At 52.4% G+C, this 24,229-nt stretch overlaps 2 protein-coding genes across 14 annotated transcripts in view; one reads left to right on the top strand and one right to left on the bottom strand.

The window, feature by feature from the left end:
• On the bottom strand, positions 1 to 15,266 carry DFFB (DNA fragmentation factor subunit beta). 10 transcript variants are annotated; one of them, XM_026005130.2, is made up of 8 exons: positions 14,917 to 15,266; positions 12,983 to 13,109; positions 12,461 to 12,532; positions 7,424 to 7,657; positions 6,565 to 6,644; positions 6,293 to 6,463; positions 4,471 to 4,571; positions 1 to 1,247 (listed from the first exon to the last, which is right to left on the bottom strand). In XM_026005130.2, exons 1-8 carry the CDS (start codon positions 15,037 to 15,039, stop codon positions 1,013 to 1,015), a joined length of 1,143 nt encoding a protein of 380 aa, XP_025860915.2. In that variant the 5' UTR covers positions 15,040 to 15,266; the 3' UTR covers positions 1 to 1,012. The 10 variants fall into 10 exon arrangements, with proteins under 10 accessions (XP_025860915.2, XP_025860917.2, XP_072587202.1 ...); XM_026005132.2 differs by having other exon boundaries at positions 7,424 to 7,612; positions 14,917 to 15,242; XM_072731101.1 differs by lacking the exon at positions 14,917 to 15,266 and adding an exon at positions 14,218 to 14,908.
• A 132-nt stretch (positions 15,267 to 15,398) lies between these two features.
• Positions 15,399 to 24,229, top strand: part of CEP104 (centrosomal protein 104) — a 38,348-nt gene continuing 29,517 nt past the window's right edge. For 3 of the 4 annotated variants that reach the window (XR_011996016.1, XM_026005139.2, XM_026005138.2), the window contains exons 1-6: positions 15,399 to 15,629; positions 19,931 to 20,056; positions 21,334 to 21,507; positions 21,904 to 22,042; positions 23,525 to 23,587; positions 23,894 to 23,973. Coding sequence is in view for 3 of the 4 variants with exons in the window: in XM_026005139.2 (XP_025860924.1) it covers positions 19,944 to 20,056; positions 21,334 to 21,507; positions 21,904 to 22,042; positions 23,525 to 23,587; positions 23,894 to 23,973 (569 nt within the window). In the remaining variant the exon portion in view is untranslated. Of the gene's footprint in view, positions 15,630 to 19,930; positions 20,057 to 21,333; positions 21,508 to 21,903; positions 22,043 to 23,524; positions 23,588 to 23,893; positions 23,974 to 24,229 lie in introns of those variants that run through there. The other variant, XM_072731095.1, reaches the window with a different exon arrangement.

The raw sequence follows: 24,229 nt of genomic DNA, 5'->3' as shown, positions 1-24,229 counted from the left end.
TTTGCATTTTCTAAAAAATCACCCTTTATTTTTATCCTTATTATCATCCCCAGACAGTGCAAACTTTTTTTGATGTGTCTACTTATGAAAATATTACTTTTTATGATTATACAAATATAAAATTCAAATATTACAATCTGCATGACTTTAAAAAGTATTTTAAAAGATTATGAAATAAAGGCTTATTTCAAAAACTTCAAGTTTTATAAAATACATGATTTAGAAAATTAGCCCTTTGTAATCCAGCACACCTCCACCACGTCCCCAGGGTTACTGCTGTCCAGACAGTGTGTTTGCTTGCAGATTCCTGCGTGCACTAACACACTCGTGTGACACACATGCACAGCCGGTTACAAACCTGCAGGTCACACTGCACGGTAAAGTCACTGGCTGCCTCATGTGCCTGACACACAGCCCCTGTTTTGTACATAAAAACAAAAAACGGCTACACGGCTTCGCATGATGTCGACGGGTAAGACTGAGTCATGACATTGGACCACTTCCAATTCACAACAACAGCAACTTCCAGTGGGTTCAACACAATACCACAGTCAGCCCGTCCCCTACGGACACACACAGGGAGGGTTTCCTGCTCTCTGAATCATAAACGACACGATAGCACGTGTCTTTGCATGAGCTTTATGGAATACAAACCTTTTACCCCAAATGAGCTAGAGCAATTGGAAATGTCCAGACACTAGAGCTCCACATCTGCCATGGAGCGGAGACTGGCACAGACATCTGGCCTGATGCCGTGTCAGTGTGGAGGCCACTCTGTGCGTGCATAGCCGCAGGACATCAGGGCAGGTGGGCCCCTGCACTGAGGAGTGTGGCTTGTCACTGCCAACCCACACGTGTCCCTGCAGTGCATCAAACTTGTCCCTGGGCGCTTGGGCTCTCAGAGGTGCAGAAACTGATTCAGAAACATGAGGTCAAAGTCTGTGGCCCCTGAAGGTTTCCTAGGAGCCTCTGGGATCGTGCACAGGCCAGGGCAGGAGGCACCTGCAGCCCGTCACTGGCACTTCCGGGCTGGCCGCCGCCTCTTGGACTTTGTCGGCAGTTTGTAGATCCTGTGTGGGTCACAGCTGAGCTTGTGGGTGGTTTTCTTATGGCAGGCGATATGGACCAACTTCAGGTTCTCAGAGGTGAAGAGCAGGCTGTAAAAGTACTCCCAGGCCACTTCTCTGCCATCTCGCTCTGTAACGGCCTCCGCCAGTGCAGGGACCACTGTGCGCTTCTTTTCTATTCTGCAAAGGAAGGGAGAGCCGGTCACTGTGTGCTGTCCCATGGCACCTGCCAGGATGCCTGCTGTTACAGCACAGAGACACTTCCATCAGCTTCTGCTCGGCCACTGATGCTGAAATGGGAACCACCATGAGGGGGCTTACAGGAAAAGACACAGCACAGCGGTTCAGAATTCAGAAGGCACCACACCCAGAAACACCCCGAAGGAACAGCACAGCAGGGACACCTCGTTTGGCTGTCTGCAGGAGGAGGTCTGGGTGACAGTCCTTTACAGGGTCCTCACCACATGTGGCCATGCCTGCTGGCCCAGCCTAGGACCCACAGAACGGCTGGGGCCGTGCACACCTTCCAGTCCTGGCAAGTACACAGGAGGAGAGGAGTCAAGCCCGGTGTCCTCGCCGTGAGGCAGAAGCGCCTCCTCAACAGCTGCAGAAATGAAGCTGAGCCACCCCATCCTCCCTGGAGAGAGTCGCTGGAAGGGCTGAGGTCTCTTTCCAACCCAAGCCTCGTGCTTGTGTGTGTCCATGCTGCTTTGTGCAAATCTGTTTCACTTATAAACAAACTACTCAAAGGCCCATGTACTGGGGCACCTGGGTGGCTCAGTGGGTGAAGCGTCTGCCTTTAGCTCAGGTCGTGATCTCCGGTCCTAGGATCCAGTCCTGCATCCATGAGGCTCCCTGCTCAGGGGGAGTCTAGTCCTCACTTTCCCTCCGACCTGCCCCACTGCTCATTCTCTCTCTCTAATAAGTAGATGAAATCTTAAAAAAAAACAAACAAACAAAAAAAAAAAAAACGCCATGTACTAACAGGTACAGAGGCTTGTAGACCGACAAGAAAGAACCAGAAATAATACCACAGCTAGGAGGGCTGCCAGCAGCATGGCAGACCAGACCACAGAGACTCATGTCCCTACAGCACAGAGAAACGCTGAATAAATGGGAAAAGAAGTACATACATAAGATCACAAGAACAAAGGGGACCCCCACTGCCAGAAGCAGAGATGCCCACACTTGATCTTTAGGGGCGAGCCACCCTCCTGCATCCTACCAGGACTGCGTCTAGAAGGGGCCCAAAAGGAGAGCTGGAGAGGTAAGACAGAGACCCCACTCCAGCCATCAGTGCAGGAAGGGGAGTGGCAGGGAGCCGAGAGCTCTGGAGACGGAGAATAAGCCACCCCATCAGTCCCCTCTTGTGGCATACCCAGCCCTGGGGCAGTGGCTTCTGGGGGTTGGTGTGGCAGGGCTCCTGCTGACCCTGACCACTCCATGGATGTGCTGGCTAGAGGGCTGGCTGGGGGCCAGGCTCCCCCTGGGCACCTCTCACCCTCAAGGAGCCAAGTCAGGCCCCTCCCTGGTGATAGCAGCGCCCAAAACAACAAGACCCCTGAGCAAGCATCCTGTCTGCTGGCCTCAAGTGGCCGGGCCTTCTTCAGTAAGGGGAGGGGTGGGGAGGACACACAGCTTCAGGCACCAGGAGGCCAGATTCGGGGAGCAACAACAGCATGACCGTTTCCATGGTCACCCAGAAAACCAGGACCATAGGCTCACCCTTGACACTGCCACATGGAGCAGCAGCCAAACAAGGAATCAATACTCCATTGTTTCAGAGCCACTGAAAGCCCAGTGTCCTGTAGAAACAGAGACAAAACCAGTCTTTGGGGACAGGACGAGCCAGTGCACCCAGGACGCCAACTGAAAACAATTCCCATGGAGGACGAACTCAGAATCCAGGCACACCGTCACCAGGAGCTCACAGCAACAGGCAAGGGGGTTACAGCCATGGACAGCCCTGAGAAAGCCAGGGTACAGCACCCTGAGACACACCACTGAGAGGTTAGGGAGAGGTCTCCAGACCACCCCCCTCCTGACACCCACTGTAAAGGGCAGGGCCCCACGAGACCTCCCACCTCTGCTCCCTTGTCTGCACTCTGCTCCAGGCTGGCCTGCTCCCCGCCTTTCAAGCTGGGACTGACCTCTAGATGGATGTCCCCATGCCCCAGCCTGTCATGGAAAGTAGCAGACAGTAGCAGTAGTAGGAGAGCCCAGATGTCATCTTGTGGTGCTCAGGGCCAGACAGAAGGGGTGAGACCCCAGGCCCTCCCCAGAGGGGATCTCTGCCCCCCAGCTCCGCCACCAGGAAAGCCCTTCTCACCTGGGTGTGCACCCCCATCCCCGTGCCCCAGTAATGGTGGGCAGGGCCCAAGAATCTGCCTTCCTGATCATCCCCAGCTACTGCTGCCAGCCCATGGACCACATCTATGTGGCCCAGAACCGGATACCACGCAGCTTAGCCCTGAACCGGCGCTCACCCCAGGTGGTCTTATAACTGGAAATCAGACCAGAAATGCCTACCAGTTCAGAAATGCAGATGCAAATGACATTCTAGTCACAGAATGAAGCACTCTGCACCTGGGAAACAAGCACCCCAGCCCTACGAACGCATCACAGGATGAATAAGCACAGTGCAGTGTCACCACTGGTGACCCTATCATGTCCATTTTCATGGATGAAAGGTCTGTACCAACAGGTATCAGAAGAAGATGTACGAACATCAGAAGAGCGGTTCCTGGGTGTCGAAGGGGATGGACACGGAGAGGTAGGAAGGCAGCCTCGACTGTCCCTGACCCCTGGATGCATCCAGTCCCATCTGATTCCCAAAAGTGGTTTAGCCACTTGAAGGGCATCAAAGATGTTTGTCTTCATAAAGCAGAGACAAGGACACCATTATATTCCAGGAAAGCACCTCAGCTAACATAACAGTTTTATTTCTGCTCTTAGAATGAGCTCATATACACAGAACAATCCTGCTGGCCCTCACTCATCCAGGTGAAAGCCGGAGATGCCCTACACACGAGAACGACCCGGAGCACCTGCCTTGAGCTCATCCTGGCTGAGGCGGAGATGGCCCCAGAGTGCAACGCCATGACAGCACCCACTGGGCCCCACAGATGGGAGCCGGACGGGATAGGGGCACGTGCGCCACGTCTCCATCAGCTCCTGTCACAGCCACCATGCTGAAGGACACCTCATCACGCAGGTGAGGAGCCTGCACCTGGCACCCCATCTACCCCACACATCCAGAACATCTCTGAGTCCATAACCCACAGCTCAGCACATGAAACATGACGCAGCCGGCAAGCCACGGATGCCACGGCTGGGAGAGGCCCCCACAGGCACTCTTTTGGTCTGTGGATATAGTTCTGACCTCAACAGAATGCGTACTCACATGTGGTCCAAGTTCCACGTGCTGAAGAGGACCCGGCTCTCCCGGTTACCATAGGGATTGATGGAGTGTTTGGATGCACAGCTGTCCACGTCAAAAGGACCCTAGGCCGAAAGACAACAGTAAGTCCACGAAGCGAGCTCAGCTCTCACTGCTGGTCTCATATCAAGCTGAGGAGCTGAGAAGGTCCTACCCCATGGGAGATTCAGTCCTGGTAAACGGCGAGCTGTCTGGGGCAATTAGGAATTCTGTCCTTGGAATGGCAGCCCCCTTTCCCTCGTTACCCCCAGTACCATACTCCGCAGTGGCTAGGGGGGCAGGCTGGCTCCTGCCATTGTTAGGAATGCCAGCTTTCCAACCGTGCGCCTCCTGGGTCTCCACCCAGACAGACCCACTGTCTCCAGCCCACTCCACATGCCTGCAGGCACACGCCATCCCCCTCCTCCATGGCATGGCCCACGCACTGGCTGCTTCCTTTCTGTCTGCCCCACGAGCCCTTCCCAATATTTCCCTACAATCCCAACACAGAGGCTGGGTGTCAGAGACATCAGTCTGGACTGCCGGCTTCGGTTTCCCCGTGGCTGGCGTTCCTGGCCATTCTGCAGCTTCAGTCACTCCTTCGCAGATATCTGCTGAGCACACGCCACATGCCATGGCCCCCACCTGCCGTCTGATGCTCCAGTCACCCCCAAGGTGTGCAGCTCTCCAACAGAGCCCACTGCCCCCACTTCCCTACCCTCATCCCTTTGCAGGGTCACCTGTCCACTCCCACATCCTTCAACCTGGCTTTAAAGTGTCACTCCCTCCCTGAAGTCCCCAGCTCACCCTACTGAGTACTGTCCTGTCTCCTGAGGGCCTGCACAGCCTCCCAGCTCCAAGCCCACTGCCCTCACTCACTTACAGACCTCAGAGCCTCAAGCCTCCCAAATTCAGGGTGAAGCTTTTCATCTTTGCCCCTCCCCCGTGAAACACCTGGGCTCAGGTGACGCTCATGGAGAGTACTACAGTCATTCGGAGGCTAATATACAGTTGGTTGGGAAGAAGGGGTGTCCTGCTAGTCAGGACCCATCACCCACAGAAGGAACCGCCCAGGCAGAAGCACAGGGAGCCCATCTGTGGGAGAGAGGCCATGCCCACCTCCAGGGCCTGCTCTGTACCTTCAGTGGCAATACAAACACCATCAGTGCAGGAAGGAGATTTTACTGGAAATGCAAAGGGGCCCAGATACTTGCTGAAGCCCAGGAGGCCAGGAAGGAGGAGAGGGCGGCAGGTCAGCCCCTGCCAGTCCTTGCAAAGACCACCAGCTCCAAGCCCCTAAACTTGAGACCCAGGTTGGTACCACCTGTTGGGAAGTGGTGCCTCTGTAATTTCTCCAAGTGTCCAGGAGGAAGCCCAGAACACTGCTTCCAGCTGGTGTGACACCACCAGGTCACATCTGGCCACAAATCCTGACATCTGCATTGCCATCCAGAAAGCTTCCCCAGGGACACACCGCTTTTCAGAGGCTGTGAAACTGTCCTTATTGCCCAGTACCCTCCTCCCAAGGGAAGACTCCACTCCTGGTGCAGCTGTGCACTCCTGACCACATCAGCAGCACCCCAGGGAAGCCATCAGAGGGCCTGCCAAACCAGCCACTGGGGGCCGAGGGGCATCTTACACCGACCATCTGGTGGGGAGGTAGGGGTTCAAATGCCAGAGATTGGAGATCCAATGGCTGAGCTGACCCTCCCGTCAGGCCAAGGCCCAGAGGGCTGCCAGAGAAGAAGCCACAGGAGGCTGGCTCAGCATCCCCTGGGTGGCCCCAGATCCATGGCCCACGGCGCACCTGGCAGCAGAACCAGCCTTCTGGGGTGCAGAGCCGGAGGCCCGCCCTGGCTCCTCTGTCAAAGTAGCTGCCATTGTATTGCACCGCCCTCAGCTTCTGGCACATGAGATCAACGATGCGGGTATACTCCCCCTGGGCCTCCTTGCCGACAGTGGGGGCATACGAGTTCACCTGCAGGAAATCAAAGGACAGGGCTTGACACAGGCGCACAAGGTCCCCAGGCGCACAAGGTCCCCAGGCCCACAGTCTGGCAGGCTCCCACATCCACCTACCTCTCTCAGGTAGCTCCGGATCCGGCTCTCGCAGCTGTACCTCAGGTACCCAGACTTACTCTGGAATCGAGATTCTAAGCCTGGAACCAGAGAAGACAAGATGGCTCTGGAGTCCATGGCCAAGCTCTCCCGGCAGCAGGCCATGCATACCGCCGGCCTCAGCTGAGAAACATGCTGTGTTCTGCTCACAGACTCTGGTTCTTTTTGCCTGGGGAGGGTCCCCTGAGCCCCCTGCATGGGCATCCAAGTCCAAGGGGCTGCAGACTCACAGGGCCTCTCCGGCAGGCTTCAAGGCCAGCCCCGAGGTGACGCACCATGGGTCCATGGCCAGGTGATGGACAAGCAAGTGTGGTCCAGCCACACAGGGGAGCTGGAGCCAGCCTAAAGAAGGGAGAAGCCCTTCAGGGAATCATTCAGGGGATGAGGTCCCATGCCACATGGGACCCCTGAGAGCGGCCAGGCTCAGGACCTCCCCGTGTGATCCCGTCTGAGGCCCTAGGGGAGTCAGAGCAGAGACAGGTGCCAAGGGCCACAGTGAGGACCTGGGGGGAGGGGCAGTGCCAAATAGGCACACGGTCTCAGGGGAGGAACCTGAGAAAGTTCTGGAGACAGACAGTGGTGATGGCGGCACACCACGGCAAATGTGCTCAACTCCATTAAACTACACACTCACGGTAGTTAAAGTGGAAAATTTTATGTTACACACACTTTTCCACAGTGAAGAAATGAAAAGGCCGGTGCCAGGGCTGAGAGCAGAGGGACCCGGGGAGCCCCTGGCCCGGGAACTGGGATGGGATCTGGTGGTCTCCACGCGGCAGCGGCTCCAAGCAAGCCCTCCCACTCCCAGCACCCCCGCTACCTTCGAACCATGGTGGGTCCTCGGCCCTGGTCTCGGCCGCAATGTTCTCGCTGATGGTGTGCAGGAGGTCGGCCAGCAGCTTCTGCCGCAGTGGGGCCCGCTCGTCCGAGAGCAGCTGCCGAGCGGCCTGGATGAGCCCCGCGGACGGCCTGTGGAACGCGCTGAGGAAGCCACTGACGTCACTCACATCTGCCAGCAGGAGGAGGACCAGATAGAAGAGCCAGTTCCCGGGTGCTGCCACAGGAAGACAGGGAGCAGCCAGCCACGAGAACCGGCTCTCCGCACATCCAGCACCGCCTCACTTCTGGAACTGCTAAACCTCAGGGCTGCCCTGGGCCCCAATCCTCGCCCAGACACCAGCCAGCCACCTCACCCCCACCTCGGGGCCTGGGCCCCTCTGCCTGCTCCTCAGAGGTCAGACGAGGAGGGGATGGCACTCAAGCAAGTCTCTGCCCTTCTCTTCCCCAAATGAAACCTCCTGCATCCTGGGGCCTCCTTCCAGACCTTCCTCCAGATCTGCCTACCATGGTGCTGCCTGCAGCTGAGCAAGCGCTGAGCAGCCAGCAAAGCCAGAGTCTTCCACAAGCCCCTACGACACCTCAGACAGCAGCAGGGGCAGTGTGCACAAGGACCCCACGCCCAGGGGGGTTGTCCCAGGGACAAGAGGCTGGTCAGTGCTCGAAAATCAATCAGTATGATTGGCCCTCAATGGCTAAAGACAAAAAGTCCCATGATCATATCCACTGATGCAGAAAGACTGGGGAGAAACTCTTCCAGGCCGAGGGCTTAGTGAGAAGTTTCCAGACAACGTGGGGAGCGTGAGCACAAGAGGAAGGCTCAGACAACATGGGCTGCATCCAAATGGAAAACATCCACTCCCTGAAACAGCCTGCTCCAGGGATGCAAAGACAAGAGACAAGGCAGGAGATGCCCGTGAACCACACATCTCACAGAAGACTCGTATCCAGAACACATCGTGAGAGAAACCCCGAAACCCAATAGTTAAAAACTCCAATGAGAAGACAGACAAGACAAATGGATAAAGAACAGTCTCCTCCCCAGGGAGGACAGGTGGCCGGCCAACCAGCCCAGGGACAGACAGCTGGCCGTGCCCCTACAGGGGTGCAAAGCTGCCCGCACCGGGATGGCCCCACACACCCATCAGGGTGGCTGGGCAGAAGACAGCCTTCCAGCCCACCCGGCCACAGAACGAGCGTCACCACTCCAGGACACAGTCTGTTTCTGTTTTATTTTTTTTTTAAGATTTTATTTATTTATTTATTAGAGAGAGAGAGAGAGAGAGAGAGAGAGAGGCAGAGACACAGGCAGAGGGAGAAGCAGGCTCCATGCAGGGAGCCCAATGCGGGACTCAATCCCAGGTCTCCAGGATCACACCCTGGGCTGAAGTCGGTGCTAAACCGCTGAGCCACCGGGGCTGCCGTTTCTCTGTTTTAAAACACACACACACACACACACACACACACATACACACACACACACTCCCCACTTTATTGAGAGGTGACCCCCACACTTCATAATTCACCCAATGGAAAGGCACACCCCATGTTCCCTAGTATGTTCTCAGAGCTGTGCCCCCATCTGCACATCCCACTCAGCGCATCTGCATCACCTCAGAAACAAGTCCTGCACCTGTCAGCTGGATCCCTCTCCCTGCATTCCCTGCCCCCAGCCCGAAACAACCACTGGTCACTTCCAGCCTCTGTAGACATCTCTGTTCCAGACATTTCAATACGGACATTTCAATACGAACAGACCATACGATACATGATCTGTAGTTGCCTCCCTTCCCCTGGTGTGATGCATGCAGGGGTCGTCCACGCAGGGGCAGCGTCAGCACCCGGTCCCTTCCCCTGTCAGTATACAGCCCATGGGGCTAATGCACCACACTGTTCATCCATGTGTCTGTCTGTGGACACTGCAGCACTTCCACCTTTTGGCCATTAGGAACAAAGCGTCTGTGAATAATCACGCGCAAGTCTTCGTGTGGAAATGGCTTTTGTCTCTCTGGGGTGTACCCTAGCGGTGGGACTGCAGGGTCACAGCTGATTCTATTCAGTTGCAGGAGCCACCCACCTGGCCCCTGCGGCAGCTGCATCTTACACCCTCCAGCAGCACACTAGTGTCCCAGTGGGATCCCCCCTTGCCCTCACCAGCATGTTACTGGCCCAGCAGGTGTGAGGTGGGGCCTCACTGTGGGTGTGGTTGGCATTCCCCAATGACTAATGATATTGAGCATCTTCCCATGGGCTTATTTGCCACCTGAATATCTTCCTTGGAGAAATGTCTATTCAGAACCTTTGCCCAGTTTTATATTAGGTTCCTCTACTGCTGGATTATTTATTCTAGACAAGTCTCTTACCAGATACATGATTTGCAAATTTCTTGTCCCATTCTGTGGGTTATCTTTTCACCTTCTTGATGGCAGCACAAAAGCCTTACACTCGAAAGTCAAATTTACTTACTTATTTTCTTTAGTGGTTCTTGTCATATCTAAGAATCCTTAGTCAAATTCAAGGTCATGAAGACTGACTACTGTGTTTTCTGCTAAGGGTTTTATATTTTTAGGTCTTGCATTTAGGTCATTTACCCATTTTGAGTTGATTGGGTGCCAGCTGAGGGTCCAGCCCATCCTTTGGCATGTGGATGTCCCGTTGTTCCCGCACCACTTATTAAAGAGATTATCCTTTCCCCGACTGGATGGTCTCAGCACCCTTGTCACCATCAGCTGATCACAGATGCATGAGTTCATTGCTGGACTATCTTCTAGTCCAATATCTTGATGGCTGCTACTTTGAAGTAAGTTCTTAAATTAGGAGGTGTGGGGATCCCTGGATGGCTCAGTGGTTTGGTGCCTGCCTTCGGCCCAGGGCATGATCCTGGAGTCCCGGGATTGAGTCCCACATCTGAGTTCCCTGCATGAAGCCTGCTTCTCCCTCTGCCTATGTCTCTCCCTCTCTCTCTCTCTCTCTCTTTCTCTCTCTCTCTGTGTCTCTCATGAATAAAAAAAATAAAATCTTTAAATAAATAGATGATAGATAGATAGATAGATAGATAGATAGATAAGGAAGGGTGAGTGCTCTTCCTATGTTCTTTCTCAAGATTACATATGTATCATGGATTAGAATCAGCTTTCTGGAAGGGAACCAGCCGGAATTCCAAAAGGGACTGGTTTGATCTGCAGGTCAATTTGAGAAATGCTGACATCCTAACAGCATTAAACCTTCTGACCCACAAACATAGTATGTTTTCCCATATACTCAAATCCTTATTTTCGGACACCCTGGTGGCTCAGCAGTTTGGCGCCTGCCTTCAGCCTAGGGTGTGATCCTGGGGACCCCGAATCGAGTCCCACATCGAGCTCCCTGCTTGGAGCCTGCTTCTCCCTCTGCCTGTGTCTCCGCCTCTCTCTCTGTGTCTCTCATAAATAAATAAATAAAATATTTTTTTTTAAATCCTTATTTTCTTGGAACAATATTTTATAGTTTTCAGAATAAAAGTTTTGGACTTCTTTTGTTATTATCTTATTCCTAAGTATTTTATTCTTTTTTCATCTTTATGTTATTCATTGCAAGCGTATAGGAACAAAGTTGGGTTTTTCATATTGATCCTGTATCCTGCAACATTACTGAACTCACTGATCAGTCATAATAGTTTCTTAGTGGACTCCTTAAAATGTTCTATACACGAGATCACAGTGTCTGGATGCCTTTATTTTTCTTGACTAACTGCCCTGTGTAAAACCTCTAGTACAATGTTAAATAGAAGTGACAAGCACAGACATCCTTGTCTTTAAAAACAAAACATATACTTACGGCACCCAGCATTTGTACTCCTAGACATTTATTCCGAAGAAATGCAAACTTCCGCCCACACAAAAACCTGTAGGCAACTGGCCCCATGGGCTTTAAACATAATACCCCAAAACTGGAAGCTAAAACGTCTCTCAGTAGGTGAATGGGTAAACAAATGGAGGCACAGCTATGTCTTAAAATGATGAAGTGATGAAGAGGAACACACACCACTTAGATGGATCTCAGCAGCTTACTGTGAGTGAGAAAAGCCCATCTCAAAAGATTATAGTGTGATTCCATTTCCCTAATGTTCTTGAAATGACAACATTACAGAGATGGAGAACACATCAGTGGTCGCCAAGGTTGAGGAATGGCATGATTATAAAGGGGCAGCATGCAGGAGAACTTTGTGGTGGCAGATGGGACACCTCTGCAATGCTGACGGCAGCGGCAAACACATAAACCCACATGGTGATAAATGACACAGAGCACATGTCCTGGACCAGTGTCAGCCTCCTGATTTGGATGTTGTATTACAACTATATCAACTGCACCTTTTAGGGGACACTGTCTTTGTAACTTCCTATGAATCCATCACTGTTTCAAAATAAGCAATTTAAACTTTTTTTCCCAAAGAAGTTTATCAAGTGAAAAGACTAGTGGTCTCAGTGGAGAGAGGGGGATAAAGTGCCAGAGACAGACAGACAGACAGAGGAAGGGGGGTGGCAGGGGGGAAGGACGGAGGGAGACAAGGAGGGGTAGGTGGGAGTAGGGATGGGAGCAGCCCAGCCTGGTCTGCTTTCAACTACACCATGAAATGGGAAAGAGTAGGAACAGACAAAGATTCTGAGGACCACAACTCTGTACTGCCCAGCCCCACCTCCTGCACAGGACCATCCCAGGTGGCATCAAGCTGACTCTGCTTTCTGGCTCTTCCTCTAGAAGGACAAGGCCCCACAGAGCAAGAGCACTTGCAACCTCGAAGCACACACCAGACATCTCACCCCTCACTGCTGGCAGCATTGTCCCAACCGCAGGGCAGAGCCACAAACACACTTCTCTAGAGCTTCCTTCTGCCCCTTAGGCCAAAGAGGCAGATATCTCCATCCTCAGGGCTCCCGCTTCCTTCCTGGGGCACCAGAAACATCTCCTGAAATGTAAGCCACTTTGCAAAAGAGCCATAACAACCCTCCTAGGAGGAGAGCACACACACTTTGCCACCAACCTGCAGATCCAGTGTGGAGCTCATCATCCTGGAGACACCCACAGAGAATCATCCCTGGAAACCATGGCTCTGCTAAGGCCCCAACATGACAGCATGTCAGCAAACAGCACGAAAGAACAGACAGTGAGCACAACCCGAGCCACCACCCCTTCCATCAGAGCCACAGGGCCCAATGGCACAGAACAGGGCCACTCTCTGGCTCTGCCTTACCACAAACCCCTGCGGGTCCCAACCCCCAAACCCCTCCCTTTTGCCCTCAGGAGTTATGAGTATATCTCAGAAGAACATAAAATTTAAATAACTTAGAAAAGAAAATAAAACACTTAAAATCCCCAACTGGGCCCCTGGGCAAGAGGAGAGGCAGCTCCACCATCTAAGCGTGCTCCTTGATGCTCGGGGCTTGCCCCTCCAGAGTTGTGAGCAGAAAGACCCTCTCCTTCCCAGGCGGCTGTCCACAGCACCTCCAGCACCTCCAAAGCCAGTGCAGCGTCACTGCTGCCCTCCCACGTCCCCGCCACTTACAGCCTTGCCAGGTCTGGCCCGAGGTGAGAAGCACCAGCTCTGAGTTGTCAGGCACACTCCAGAAGTAATCTCCAGTTAGCTCTGTACCATCTTCGTAGAGGCACAGACGGGAGCCGGCAACAGGGAGCTGCGGAGAGGGAGGGCAGGGCAGGATGCTTAGGCACTGGGTCTCTGGCAGGCCCACCCTGGGAGTGGTAACCTGAGGCCTTTCCACCTGCGGTCCTCACAAACAGCAAGAACAAAGTACATTTTGCTCAGGATGCCGTCTGCATTCTACAGGTGGAGAGTGCTGGGGTCTAAGGCATGCACGTGTCATAACAGACACCTACTACACAGGTTGCTCCAAACAGTGACAAGTCACGTGAACATACATACATAGTGGTGACTACTGTGCAAGACTCACCACACAGACCCTTTCAAAATTGGCTCCTTAAGGGCACTTAAAAGCCAAGCCTGTTTCAGAAAATAATGCCTGACTGCTTCCACTAAGCCCATAAACACATCCCCATCGTGAGGGCACAGCACCTGACTGGCGTCAGGACACACCCACTGAGGGCACTCTGTTTCCTTGGGCAATGATTAATTAAGGAGAACATCTTACTGAAAATGACTCATCGCCTCTCTCTGACAAAGCGTAACCAGCACACAGTGCCACTACTTTGCAGGCACTTGCTAGACATTGATCAGCTTTATGAACGTTTATGGCAACTCCTCATGCACCTGCACCTCACACATACACACACCCACAACCAGCAATGCTCCAAGTCCAAGTCCAGTCAAGAAAACAAATGCAGTTAAGAATCCAGTAAGAATGATGACTGAAATCCCTGGAACAATAGTGCTAGCAGGGCCTTTAGTGCCCTCTGAGCACAAATCCTTCATTTTACAGAAACGGATACTGAGGCCCAGAGAGGCCAGGTGGGCTGTGCCCTGGAACCCAGAGCAAATTAGCGGGTGTGTGCTAGACTCTCAGGCCAGACCTGCCATGATCCTCATAGTCAGAAGAGGGAGGTCCCAGATCCCTCCACAAATTCCTGCTGAAGGGGGCTTGAGTAACTAGAGGAAAAAGTCTGAGGAGGCACCAGGTCCCCGGAACCCAGCCCCACACCTCCAGGTGGAGGCATCCGGTCCCAGACCCCAGTCCTGCAGTCCCAGGTAGAAGCACCCAGTCCTGGACCCCCGCCTCTCCCACCCCCAGATGGAGGCATCTGGTCCCAGACCCCAGCCTCCCGCACCTGCAGGTGGAGGCACCGGGTCCCTGGACCCCAGCCTCTCGCACCTCCAGGTGGAAGCAGCCGGTCCCCGGACCCCAGTCCAGGTGGAAGCACCCGGTCCTGGTCCCCAGCCTCTCGCACCTCCAAGTAGAGGCATCTGGTCCCAGACCCCAGCCTCTCGCACCTCCAAGTGGAAGCACCCGGTCCCGGACCCCAGCCTCTCGCACCTCCAGGTGGAAGCACCCGGTCCCCAGACCCCAGTCCAGGTGGAAGCACCCGGTCCTGGCCCCCAGACTCTCGCACCTCCAGGTGGAGGCATCTGGTCCCAGATCCCAGCCTCCCACACCTGCAGGTGGAGGCATCCGGTCCCCAGACTCCAGTCCTGCACTTCCAGGTGGAAGCACCAGGTCCTGGACCCCAGCCTCTCGCACCTCCAGGTGGAGGCATCTGGTCCCAGACCCCAGCCTCTCGCACCTCCAGGTGGAAGCACCCGGTCCCCAGACCCCAGTCCAGGTGGAAGCACCCGGTCCTGGCCCCCAGCCTCTCGCACCTCCAGGTGGAGGCATCTGGTCCCAGATCCCAGCCTCCCGCACCTGCAGGTGGAGGCATCCGGTCCCCAGACTCCAGTCCTGCACTTCCAGGTGGAAGCAGCAGGTCCTGGACCCCAGCCTCTCGCACCTGCAGGTGGAAGCACCCGGTCCCCGGACCCCAGCCCGGCACCTGCAGGTGGAGGCACCCCTTCTTCAGCACCTCCTGGCAGCTCCTCCCCGCCACCCCAAACTTCTTCTGGCTGTGCAGAGCCCGCAGCTTGAACGTCTTGGGCTTCCGGAACACCGCAAACATCCTCAGGGCCTCAGACCCCGCCGGAGGCACCTGCTTGTCGGGCCGCTCAGCCTAGTTCTCGCCCGGGCCGCAGACACGAGCTGAGCGACCGGGATCCTGCGCCCGGGTGGGCTCTGCCGCGGGCACCAAGGCCGCGCGGAGTTCCCGGGAAACTCCATTACCCAGAAGGCCCGGGGACGCGGAGGCGCGGCCCCGCCTTGTGCGCAGGCGCCGTCCCCCGGAGACTCTATTACCCAGAAGGCCCCGGGACGCGGAGGCGCGGCCCCGCCTTGTGCGCAGGCGCCGTCCCCCGGAGACTCCATTACCCAGAAGGCCCCGGGACGCGGAGGCGCGGCCCCGCCTTGTGCGCAGGCGCAGCCCGGCCCGGCCCGCCTGGTTGTCATGAGAGCGGCGGCCGCGGCCCTGGCGCTGGGCGCAGGCGGCCGCGGCTGCTCCTCGGCGGCCACCGCCGCTGCGGCTCGGGGGTGTGGGCCGGCCGGGGACGGCGGAGGAGGCGCCGCCTGAACTCCGGGAGGCGCTGCCGAGGGGCGGCGGAGGGCCCTGGGGGTCGTGCACGCGCCGAGGTCCGGGCGGGCCTTCCGCTCTGACAGGTACCCCGAACCCCGACTACGCGCGGGCCGGGGCTGCGGGGCCTGGGGCTGGGCCCGGGGTCGGGGGGGGGGGGGCCTGCAGAGGTGGGCGCGGCCTGGGGTGGTGGGGAGGCCTGCAGAGGTGGGCGCGGCCGGGGATGGTGGGGAGGCCTGCAGAGGTGGGCGCGGCCTGGGGTCCGGGGGTGCGGGGCCTGCAGAGGTGGGCGCGGCCTGGGGTCCGGGGGTGCGGGGCCCGCAGAGGTGGGCGCGGCCGGGGATCCGGGGTCGGGGAGGCCTGTCGAGGTGGGCGCGGCTGGGGGTCGGGGCCTGGGGCTGGGCCCGGGGTTGGGGGGCGGCCTGTCGAGGTGGCGCGGTCGGAGGACCGGGGACGCGGCCGCGGGCGGGGAGCGGGCACCGCCAGCCACAACCGAGGTCTGGTCTGCGGTGGCGTCGAGCTGGCGCCGGACCTAGCTGACGGTGACCCGGAGCCCCGACGCGCCCTGTGCGGGTTCAGCGCTGCTCTGCTCGCCCACCCCCTCCGTTTGGTGCCGGTTCAGTTTCGGATACGCTCTGCGGCACTTTCAGGCTTTAGGATTACTTGACCAAACATTATTTGCACTTGTAACGTTTAAGTTTCCCTAAAAAGAGAAGTGGAAGCAAGGTTTATCTCCTGGTCTTGTAGCAAAATGTTGGGAAGTTGCCGAATTATTTCAGTTTACCTTCCTAGATGTCAACAATCCTGATACACAGTTGGAAAGACACGTGTTGATAGCCGCAGTGAAGGAACGGCTGAGCTATCCTCGTCCATGCAGGCACCGGCATGGTAGCAAGGGAACCCAGGACAGCAGCGGCTGCTTGGGGCCCTGCGTGCTGATGGCTGAGTTTCAACAGAGCTTTGATTTTTGTCAGAATGTTAGCGGTGATTTTTATAGTCTGATAGCAGCATCCTTTAGTGACACCTCCACTATCATGTAACACCCTCAAAGGTTTCCACAAAGAGGACCCTGGGGTACGAGGTGGAAGGGCTTTGGAAGAGAGTGGCCATAAAGGAATGCTTTCCAATACTTAAAGCAAGGTGATGTCTCTACAGTGCCAGGGCATTCCTCCTACCTGATTCCTACACACGAGTACTTTGTTTGGGATTTATTGAGGCAATATAGTATAGTGGACATAACCCCTATTTGGATTTCAAAGGTCCTATTTTAAGTCTTAGAACCTTAGCAGAGGGTATTGGCCAAGATCAGAGACTCTGGAACCCAACCAGCTAAAATCACTCGGCCTACATGGCTTGCTAGTCTTACAGCCTTGAGCAAGGGCTCTCTGTACCTCGATTTCACATCTCTAAAGCTGGTATGACGACAAACCTGTCAGAGTTGTTATGAAGGCACACGTATGTGTCTAGTGTTGAGGTCGGCCCTTGGCACACAATAAGCGCATTAAAGGTAGTGTCTATCTGCAAGCGAGAGCGCTCTGTAAAGGAATATACGTGGGGCAATGTGCATGGTGTTTCAAATTTTAGAATTTCAAGAAATATAATCATGTTCAGTTGAAAATATTTAGTAGATACCTACTAATTTCAAGGTGGAATAGGGCGTAATGGTCCCTGCTCTTAAAGATGACAGAAAAATTTGAGAAATTCAGAACAGAGAGAGAGATAACTGATTTTTAGTTAAGCTTGCCTTGACTTTAGAATGCGTGACAAGAACTGAGGGTTTGAACAGCAGATTGGGTCAGGACACAGTTGACCCTTCCGCCCTGGACAGGGAGCACATGAAGAGCTCTGAGTTAGGACACAGATACTGATGACCCCAGTTGGGCTTGAGAAGGAACACAGTATAGCTGGGAGCAGGGGGAGTGCTCCAGGTGGGGAGACCTGGCCACAGTCCACTGTCATCCTGTAGAAGAGACAGTGGGGTGGAGAAGAGTGGATTCGGCCATAGTCTATCACCTGAAAGGCAGGACCAATAAGACTTGGCACTTGAGGGATGGGGAGTGGGACAGAGGGTAAGTCTGCTAAGAGCCCAAGGCTGTGGAAGACAAATCCCACTCCTGGTGGGAATGCAGGTGGGGCTCTATAGCACACCCTGTGTATAATCACACTCATTCAGTTTTTGTGCTTGGTTTCCTTTATTTTCTGAGTGAGTTTACTTTAGCATTCCTCTGCTGTACTGTGACATCCTTCATTGTCAAAAATTACAATCTTTAATGGTGGTTTATTCTATTTCTAATGCTTGTGTTCATATACTCTAAGAGGATTGGCAAGTAGCAGTTAATAATTTATTGATGTAGGCCTTTTGTTTTTTGTTTTGTTTTGTTTTTAAAGATCTTATTTATTCGTGGGAGACAGAGAAAGAGACACAGGCAGAGGGAGGAGCAGACTCCACGCAGGGGGGCCCAAGGTGGGACTCAATCCCAGGACTCTAGGATCATGCCCCAGGCCAAAGGCAGGCACCAAACCCCTGAGCCACCCAGGGATCCCCTGATGTAGGCCTTTTGAGGTTCTAAATGAAAGTAAAAGAAAGATCTAGATCATGTATCAAACCTATTAAAATAAGCAAAATTTCATTTAGGATATATCTATATATTACTTGCTATTCAGAATTTCAATTGACAGTATGTCCTATCCCAGAGAACATTCTGGAGAATTCTTTGTTTTCTCTTAGTGAGGATGGGGTTTCATGTTGCAGATACTTAAACCTAGTTCACATTGGCTTACTGTAGGGGAATTTGATTGGCTCCAGAACTGGAAAATAAGCAGAAGTTCATGAGTAGTTTGGGCCTTAAATGTGGCTGAACCTCAGGGTTCCCAAGACAGCTGTTTCCTCATGTCTGCCTGTTCTTTGGCAGAACCTCCTCACTGGTGGCTGTCAGTAGCTCCTGGAAATATTCTTAAAAAAAAAAACGATTTTATTTATTTATTCATGATAGACATAGAGAGAGAGAGGCAGAGACACAGGCAGAGGGAGAAGCAGGCTCCATGCCGGGAGCACAATGCAGGACTCGATCCCGGGACTCCAGGATCGTGCCCTGGGCCAAAGGCAGGCACCAAACCTCTGAGCCACCCAGGGATCCCCTCCCAGAAATATTCTGTGCCTGCAGCCCCAGCAAAAAAACTTCTCTTTCCCGGTAGCCCCAGCAGAGGCCCGGGATAGAGTCACATCAGTCCAGTTTGGGTCCTGCTCTCATTTTGCCATCCCTGAACCAGCTGCTGAGGTTCAGGAACCCACAGTCTGACCAAGCCTGGGAGCGGTGCAGGTAGAAACTGCAATTGAGGTGCTGTTTCCAAACCAGGATAGGATGGATGCTGAGCAGGCATGACCAGACATCACAACACCCACCCTCAAAAATAAAATAAAATAAAATAAAATAAAATAAAATAAAATAAAATAAATAAATAAATAAAATAAAATAAAAAAACAACACCCACCCTCAAAATGATATTCAACTATGAGCAGTTCACTAAACAATGACATAAAAAGTTCATCCAACCAATATTTAAATATCTCCTCAAGCAGGCCCCAGGTGTACTTTCTGCACCTGGCATATCTCCCTGTAGTCCTGCCTTCCTTGCTTGAGCCATACAATTGCATTCAGCAGTTGTCATGATGTTGATTAACCCACCCTTTCCTCCCATATTTTTGTGTAACTTATTAACACACTGGTTATATTAGTTTCTTAACTAATATAAAAAACTTGGTGTTTTTATCTTAACAAAACTCTTTGTTTTTGCTATAACAAACTGCCACAAACCAGATGACTTAGAAGCCCGCGGTCAGGGTGTCTGCAGGGCCATGCTCCTTGTAAAGGCTCCACAGGAGGATCATCCCATCTTCTGGTGCTGACAGCACTCCTGGGTCCTCCTTGGCTTCTGCTCCGATCTCTTGATCTTCGCCTTGGCTGTGTGCGTGTCTGTGCCTCTCAGATGGACACCAGTGCTTCCGTATCAGGCCCACCGTCCTCCAGCATGACCTCGTTTTCCCCTTATTACATCTGTAGAGACCTTATTTCCAATAAAGGTCATATTCACAGGTCCTGGGAGTTAGGACTTCATCCTATTTTGGGGGGAGACACAATTCAACCCACAACACTTGTCAAATTTTTAAGACATACTTTTGGAAAAAGTGAAGAAAAATGGTACCTTAAATAGAGTTAGAGGCTCCCATGAGAAATACTTAAAACCTAGATTCCTTCAGAGATGGGAAAATTCTGACATGTTGTGAATTATTTTGTCTATGAGCAAGGCATGAGCTAACACGTTCAATGTGATAAAACGTTCCCAAGTTCCTTTATCTTAAAGAAGTCCTTCCTGTCTTTATAAACAGCCCAGCGTCCAGGATGCCCCACAAGATTGGCTTCGTTGTGGTCAGCTCCTCTGGACATGAAGATGGCTTCAGTGCCCGGGAACTAATGATCCACGCACCAACCGTCAGCGGGTGGAGGTCACCGAGGTGGGCCAGACTGCGTCTGTGGCTAGGGTGGCAGGCTCCTTTCATTGGACACTTCTGCTTGTATTAATGACTCAAGCCTCAGAACCATGTGGTGGTTAGCATGCTGCAGTGCCGTCTGTGCAGTGATGGCATGGGTTTTTTCCTTAGGTTTTTAAAGAAAATTTGTTGGACCCTTTCCCCTAATAACATTTACTGACATTCACCTAATAAATGTGCAAGTAGGGCGCCCTGGCGCAGGTGAGGAGGGGGTGAATGAGAGAGCTGTGCTGGTGGCCACAGACAGCTCCTATGTGATGTTTGCCAAGGGCAGCCAAGTGGTGGCTTGGTTGCTGAGAAGGATGTGGGGTCACAGGAGGGGTTTCTTAAAATGGGGGTGGAGGGGTGGGTTCCAGAGTGTGTGTGTGTGTGCTGATGGGAGTGATGGGGAGAGAAAAGCCAGGGTGGGGACAGTCTGGCCCTGGTGCAGTTTGGGGTGTGGGTGGGGGATGAGGCCCCAGCAGGGATGCTATTCCATTTGGGGAGCAGTAGGAACAGCCCCATGTGAGGCTCCTGCTTTCTCAACAGTGGTATGTAGGGCTGCTAGGAGAGGTGGCAGAGAAGGGAGGGAGCATGGCCAGGAGGCAGGAGTGGGCTCACCCAGGAGGCCACTGGGTCCTGTCCAGCTGTTCCATCCTTTGCTGCTTCCCCCTGCCCAGGCCTTGGACACCCCAGTGTCTTAGTAATCCAGTGCTTTCCAGCCCAGCATATGTAGTATCTACTGTCTGGGGCACTGTGCTCTGTTGCTAAGTCATGATCAGCTCTGCAGTGTGAGGTCTTTGTCGACACTGGTTCTCCAGCTCCTTCTCATGTAGATTTTTAACGTGCTCTGTCACTTACTAAGCAAAAGTAGAAGTTCCACTGTGGGCAGTTGTAGGCTTCTACTGCAGACTGCCAAGCACACATTATAGGCACACGTCCCTCAGGATTCTCTAAGCAGGTGGCTTTCCTGAAGCATTTGGGTTCCTGTGGAAAAATCCTTTGGCTCTTTCTTGCCCACTAGTACAGCCTCTTACGACTTATGTTGTTTATCTCATGTTGAACTTCATTTCAAATGGTTTTCCCACTACCAGAAGCATGATTCACATAAGGCAGCAGGCAGATGCAGTCTGCACTGGAGCTTCAGCTCCACCACAGGCAGGTCTCAGACACAGCACTCGCAGACCACTTCGCTGCGTGCAGAGCACCGCATATGCAGCCAGAACCCGCGCATGTGAAAAACCAAATGTGTTTGCTTTCAGATTTTGCCAGTTTCCACAAGAAATTGTTCTTCAGATGGTGGAGAGGTGTCGAATCAGGAAACTGCAACTGCTTGCCCACCAGTACATGATCCCCAGTAAAGTGGAGTTCTACATCAGTGAGAGCCTGCCCGAGTACTTCGTGCCCTACCAGGCTGAGCGCTTTCGAAGACTTGGGTAAGGGTGAGAGTGAAGGCTCGTGTTGGGAACTTTTAACCTGACTCTCCCTGTGTCAGAGCCGTGGGAATGAAGGGACCACCCCTTGATTTTGGTCCTGGGTCACAGACTCCCATGTGCTCAAGCACATTTCTGAGCAGCTGCCACACCGAGATGTGCTCTATTAGCAGTGCTGTCCATCTGTTGCTAGCATTTGTCTCTGCTTTTCAGATGCAGAACTCATTTTAAGAAAACTGGTTAGAATACAGTTTCTGGGCTTCTCCCTAGGTTTTCCCTTCAGATTTTAATTAATTTAAACTTTGATTTAAACCCGTTGAGCTCAGTAGGAGCAGAGGCCAGTTTCATTGCACACTCATTTCCTGTCCTCATGGTTCCAGTGTGTGCTCTCTCTTTCAGCTATGTTTCTCTCTGTGACAACGAGAAGACAGGCTGTAAAGCCCGGGAGCTGAAGTCAGTGTACGTGGATGCAGTAGGACAGTTTCTTAAGCTGATTTTTCATGAGAACCATGTCAACAAGTACAACATATACAATCAGGTGAGACACGTGCCCTCACCCAGACTGCTCCCTATCTCCTTGCAGCATTATAGGGGCCTGCACCCCTGGGCAAAGGTATTTCAAATCTTTTTTTAAGATAGTAACTTTTATGGAAGAATATTAAGCTCTTCTGGAGCTGTGCTATGCGATCAGGAGCTGCTGCCCCACACCACAGATACACACTGGGAGCCTGGCCAACCCAAGTACGATGGGCCACTCAGGCTAACTGGATACTCGAACTCAAAGACTTTGTGTGGGTAATGGAATCAGTTATAGAGTGAAATGATAAATTGTGGTGATCTTGGGTTTGAAATTAACATCATCTGCTTTTTACAAAGTTTTACTGTGTCCACTAGAAAAATTATCCGTGTGGCTTGCATGGTTTTTGTTAGGTGACAGTCTTCTGGATAAACCTATAAACCTTTAAGAGATAAATCCCCTGGTAGAACTTGGGGGTATGATTTCATGGTACAGGCAGCCCAGCTCTAAGTCCTCATTCTTAATCTCTCCCTCCCTCCCCTTGTCTTTCTGTTCCTTTTTCTTGTCTTTTAGTTTTGTTTTGGATTTGGCATGATTGATGTAGTAGAAATCAGTTGTGTCCAAAGCAGACTCATAATTAGCATGGATATTGACAGCACTCCCTGCTCCCTCCAAGAGGAGTGGAAACATTCCTTCCACCAAATCAGAGTTTTAAACCCAGCAAGTAGGTTGAGGAGAGCTCTGAGATGCAGTTCCATTGCTTGGTCTGCCGCAACAGTGCTTGATTGTAAACCTGAAGATTGATCGCTAACGTGCTTCTACCTCAGCCCACCACCCTGTTGCTCAGTTCCACTGCAGTGATGTTCAAGGAAGGGAGGGTGTCAGGTGGAGCCACTGGCCCAGACAAACTGAGCTGTGCTAATGCAGGCCTTCAGTCCATTGTCTAGATTACCAAGATTGAGTAGATGGAACCCCATACTGGACTGTGAGTGGATGGTTTGGTGTGGCGCTGTGTTAAAACTGTGGAGGTTTTTAGCCATTATTGTTTTAATGTACTTTAGATATTAAAATAGCCACTTGAGGGATGCCTGAGTGACTCAGCCAGTTAAACATCTGCCTTTGGCTCAGGTCATGATCCCGAGGTCCTGAGATCAAGCCCCAGGTCAGGTTCCCTGGTCATTGAAGAGCCTGCTTCTCTCTCTCCCTCTGCCTCCTCCCCCTGCTTGTGCTCTCTCGCATGAGCACTTTCTCTCTTAAATAGATAAAATCTTTTTAAAAAATTAAAAATTAAACAGCCACTTGATTAGGTGTTAGAATATTACCTTGTATAATTTACAGGAATTAGTAATAATAATTCTATAGCTTGACATTTTACAGTTAATATATTTTGGTGTACATCATCCCTCTTGATGACAGTATAGTATGAACAAGCAGATTGTAATAAAGGGGATAAGTCATCGCCAAAATTTTATTCTTAATTTCTATTGGTTAACTCTTTCTTAGGTTGCTCTGGTTGCAGTAAATATCATTGGAGACCCTGCAGATTTCGGTGATGAAAGCAATATTGTAAGTTTGGGAGGTTTCATTCTCAAAGAAGAAAATGTATCTCTAACAAGCAGGATTGATTATTTTTGTCACAAAAAGTGTCACCTTGGAAAATCTTTATTAAATTGTCTCTTGAATAGCTAGCAGATAATTTTTGGCAGCTATAGTATATTAAACTCTCTCTTTTCCTCAAGAATTTTAACTGTCCTTCCAAAAACCTAGGATCCTCAAAGCCCACTGACATCTCTATATCATACCTCTTAGTTAAGGTTTCATGTTGTTCCTGTTTTCCTCTGAAACACTAAGCAGAACTCTTTGCTCCCAAAGACCTCTAGAGAGAAACTGATTGATCATTACCTGGGCCAGCACAGCAGTGAGGACCCAGCTCTGGAAGGAACCTGTACTGGGTAAGAGTTCTCCCCCAGACCCTCAGCTCCTAGGACTTTCTTCAGGATTGCCAAGGTGTGAGTCACTTCCAGAGGACTAGGACTTTGAGAGCCACTAAATTCAGTTCTGAGCTAGATAAGCCACTGATGAGATTGACTCAAATATACTTAAAGATTAAGGTCACTGTTCTCCTTAGCACATCTTCATTTATTGCCCTTCAGAGACAACTCCATTTCTTGTGTATTCAGGTGTTACTAGAAAGTTCCTACAATGAGT

This window comes from Vulpes vulpes, chromosome 12, assembly GCF_048418805.1.
Source record: "Vulpes vulpes isolate BD-2025 chromosome 12, VulVul3, whole genome shotgun sequence".
Taxonomy (NCBI): domain Eukaryota; kingdom Metazoa; phylum Chordata; class Mammalia; order Carnivora; family Canidae; genus Vulpes; species Vulpes vulpes.
Note: the sequence above shows the minus strand (reverse complement) of the source record. Positions and strands in the feature narration are given on the sequence as shown.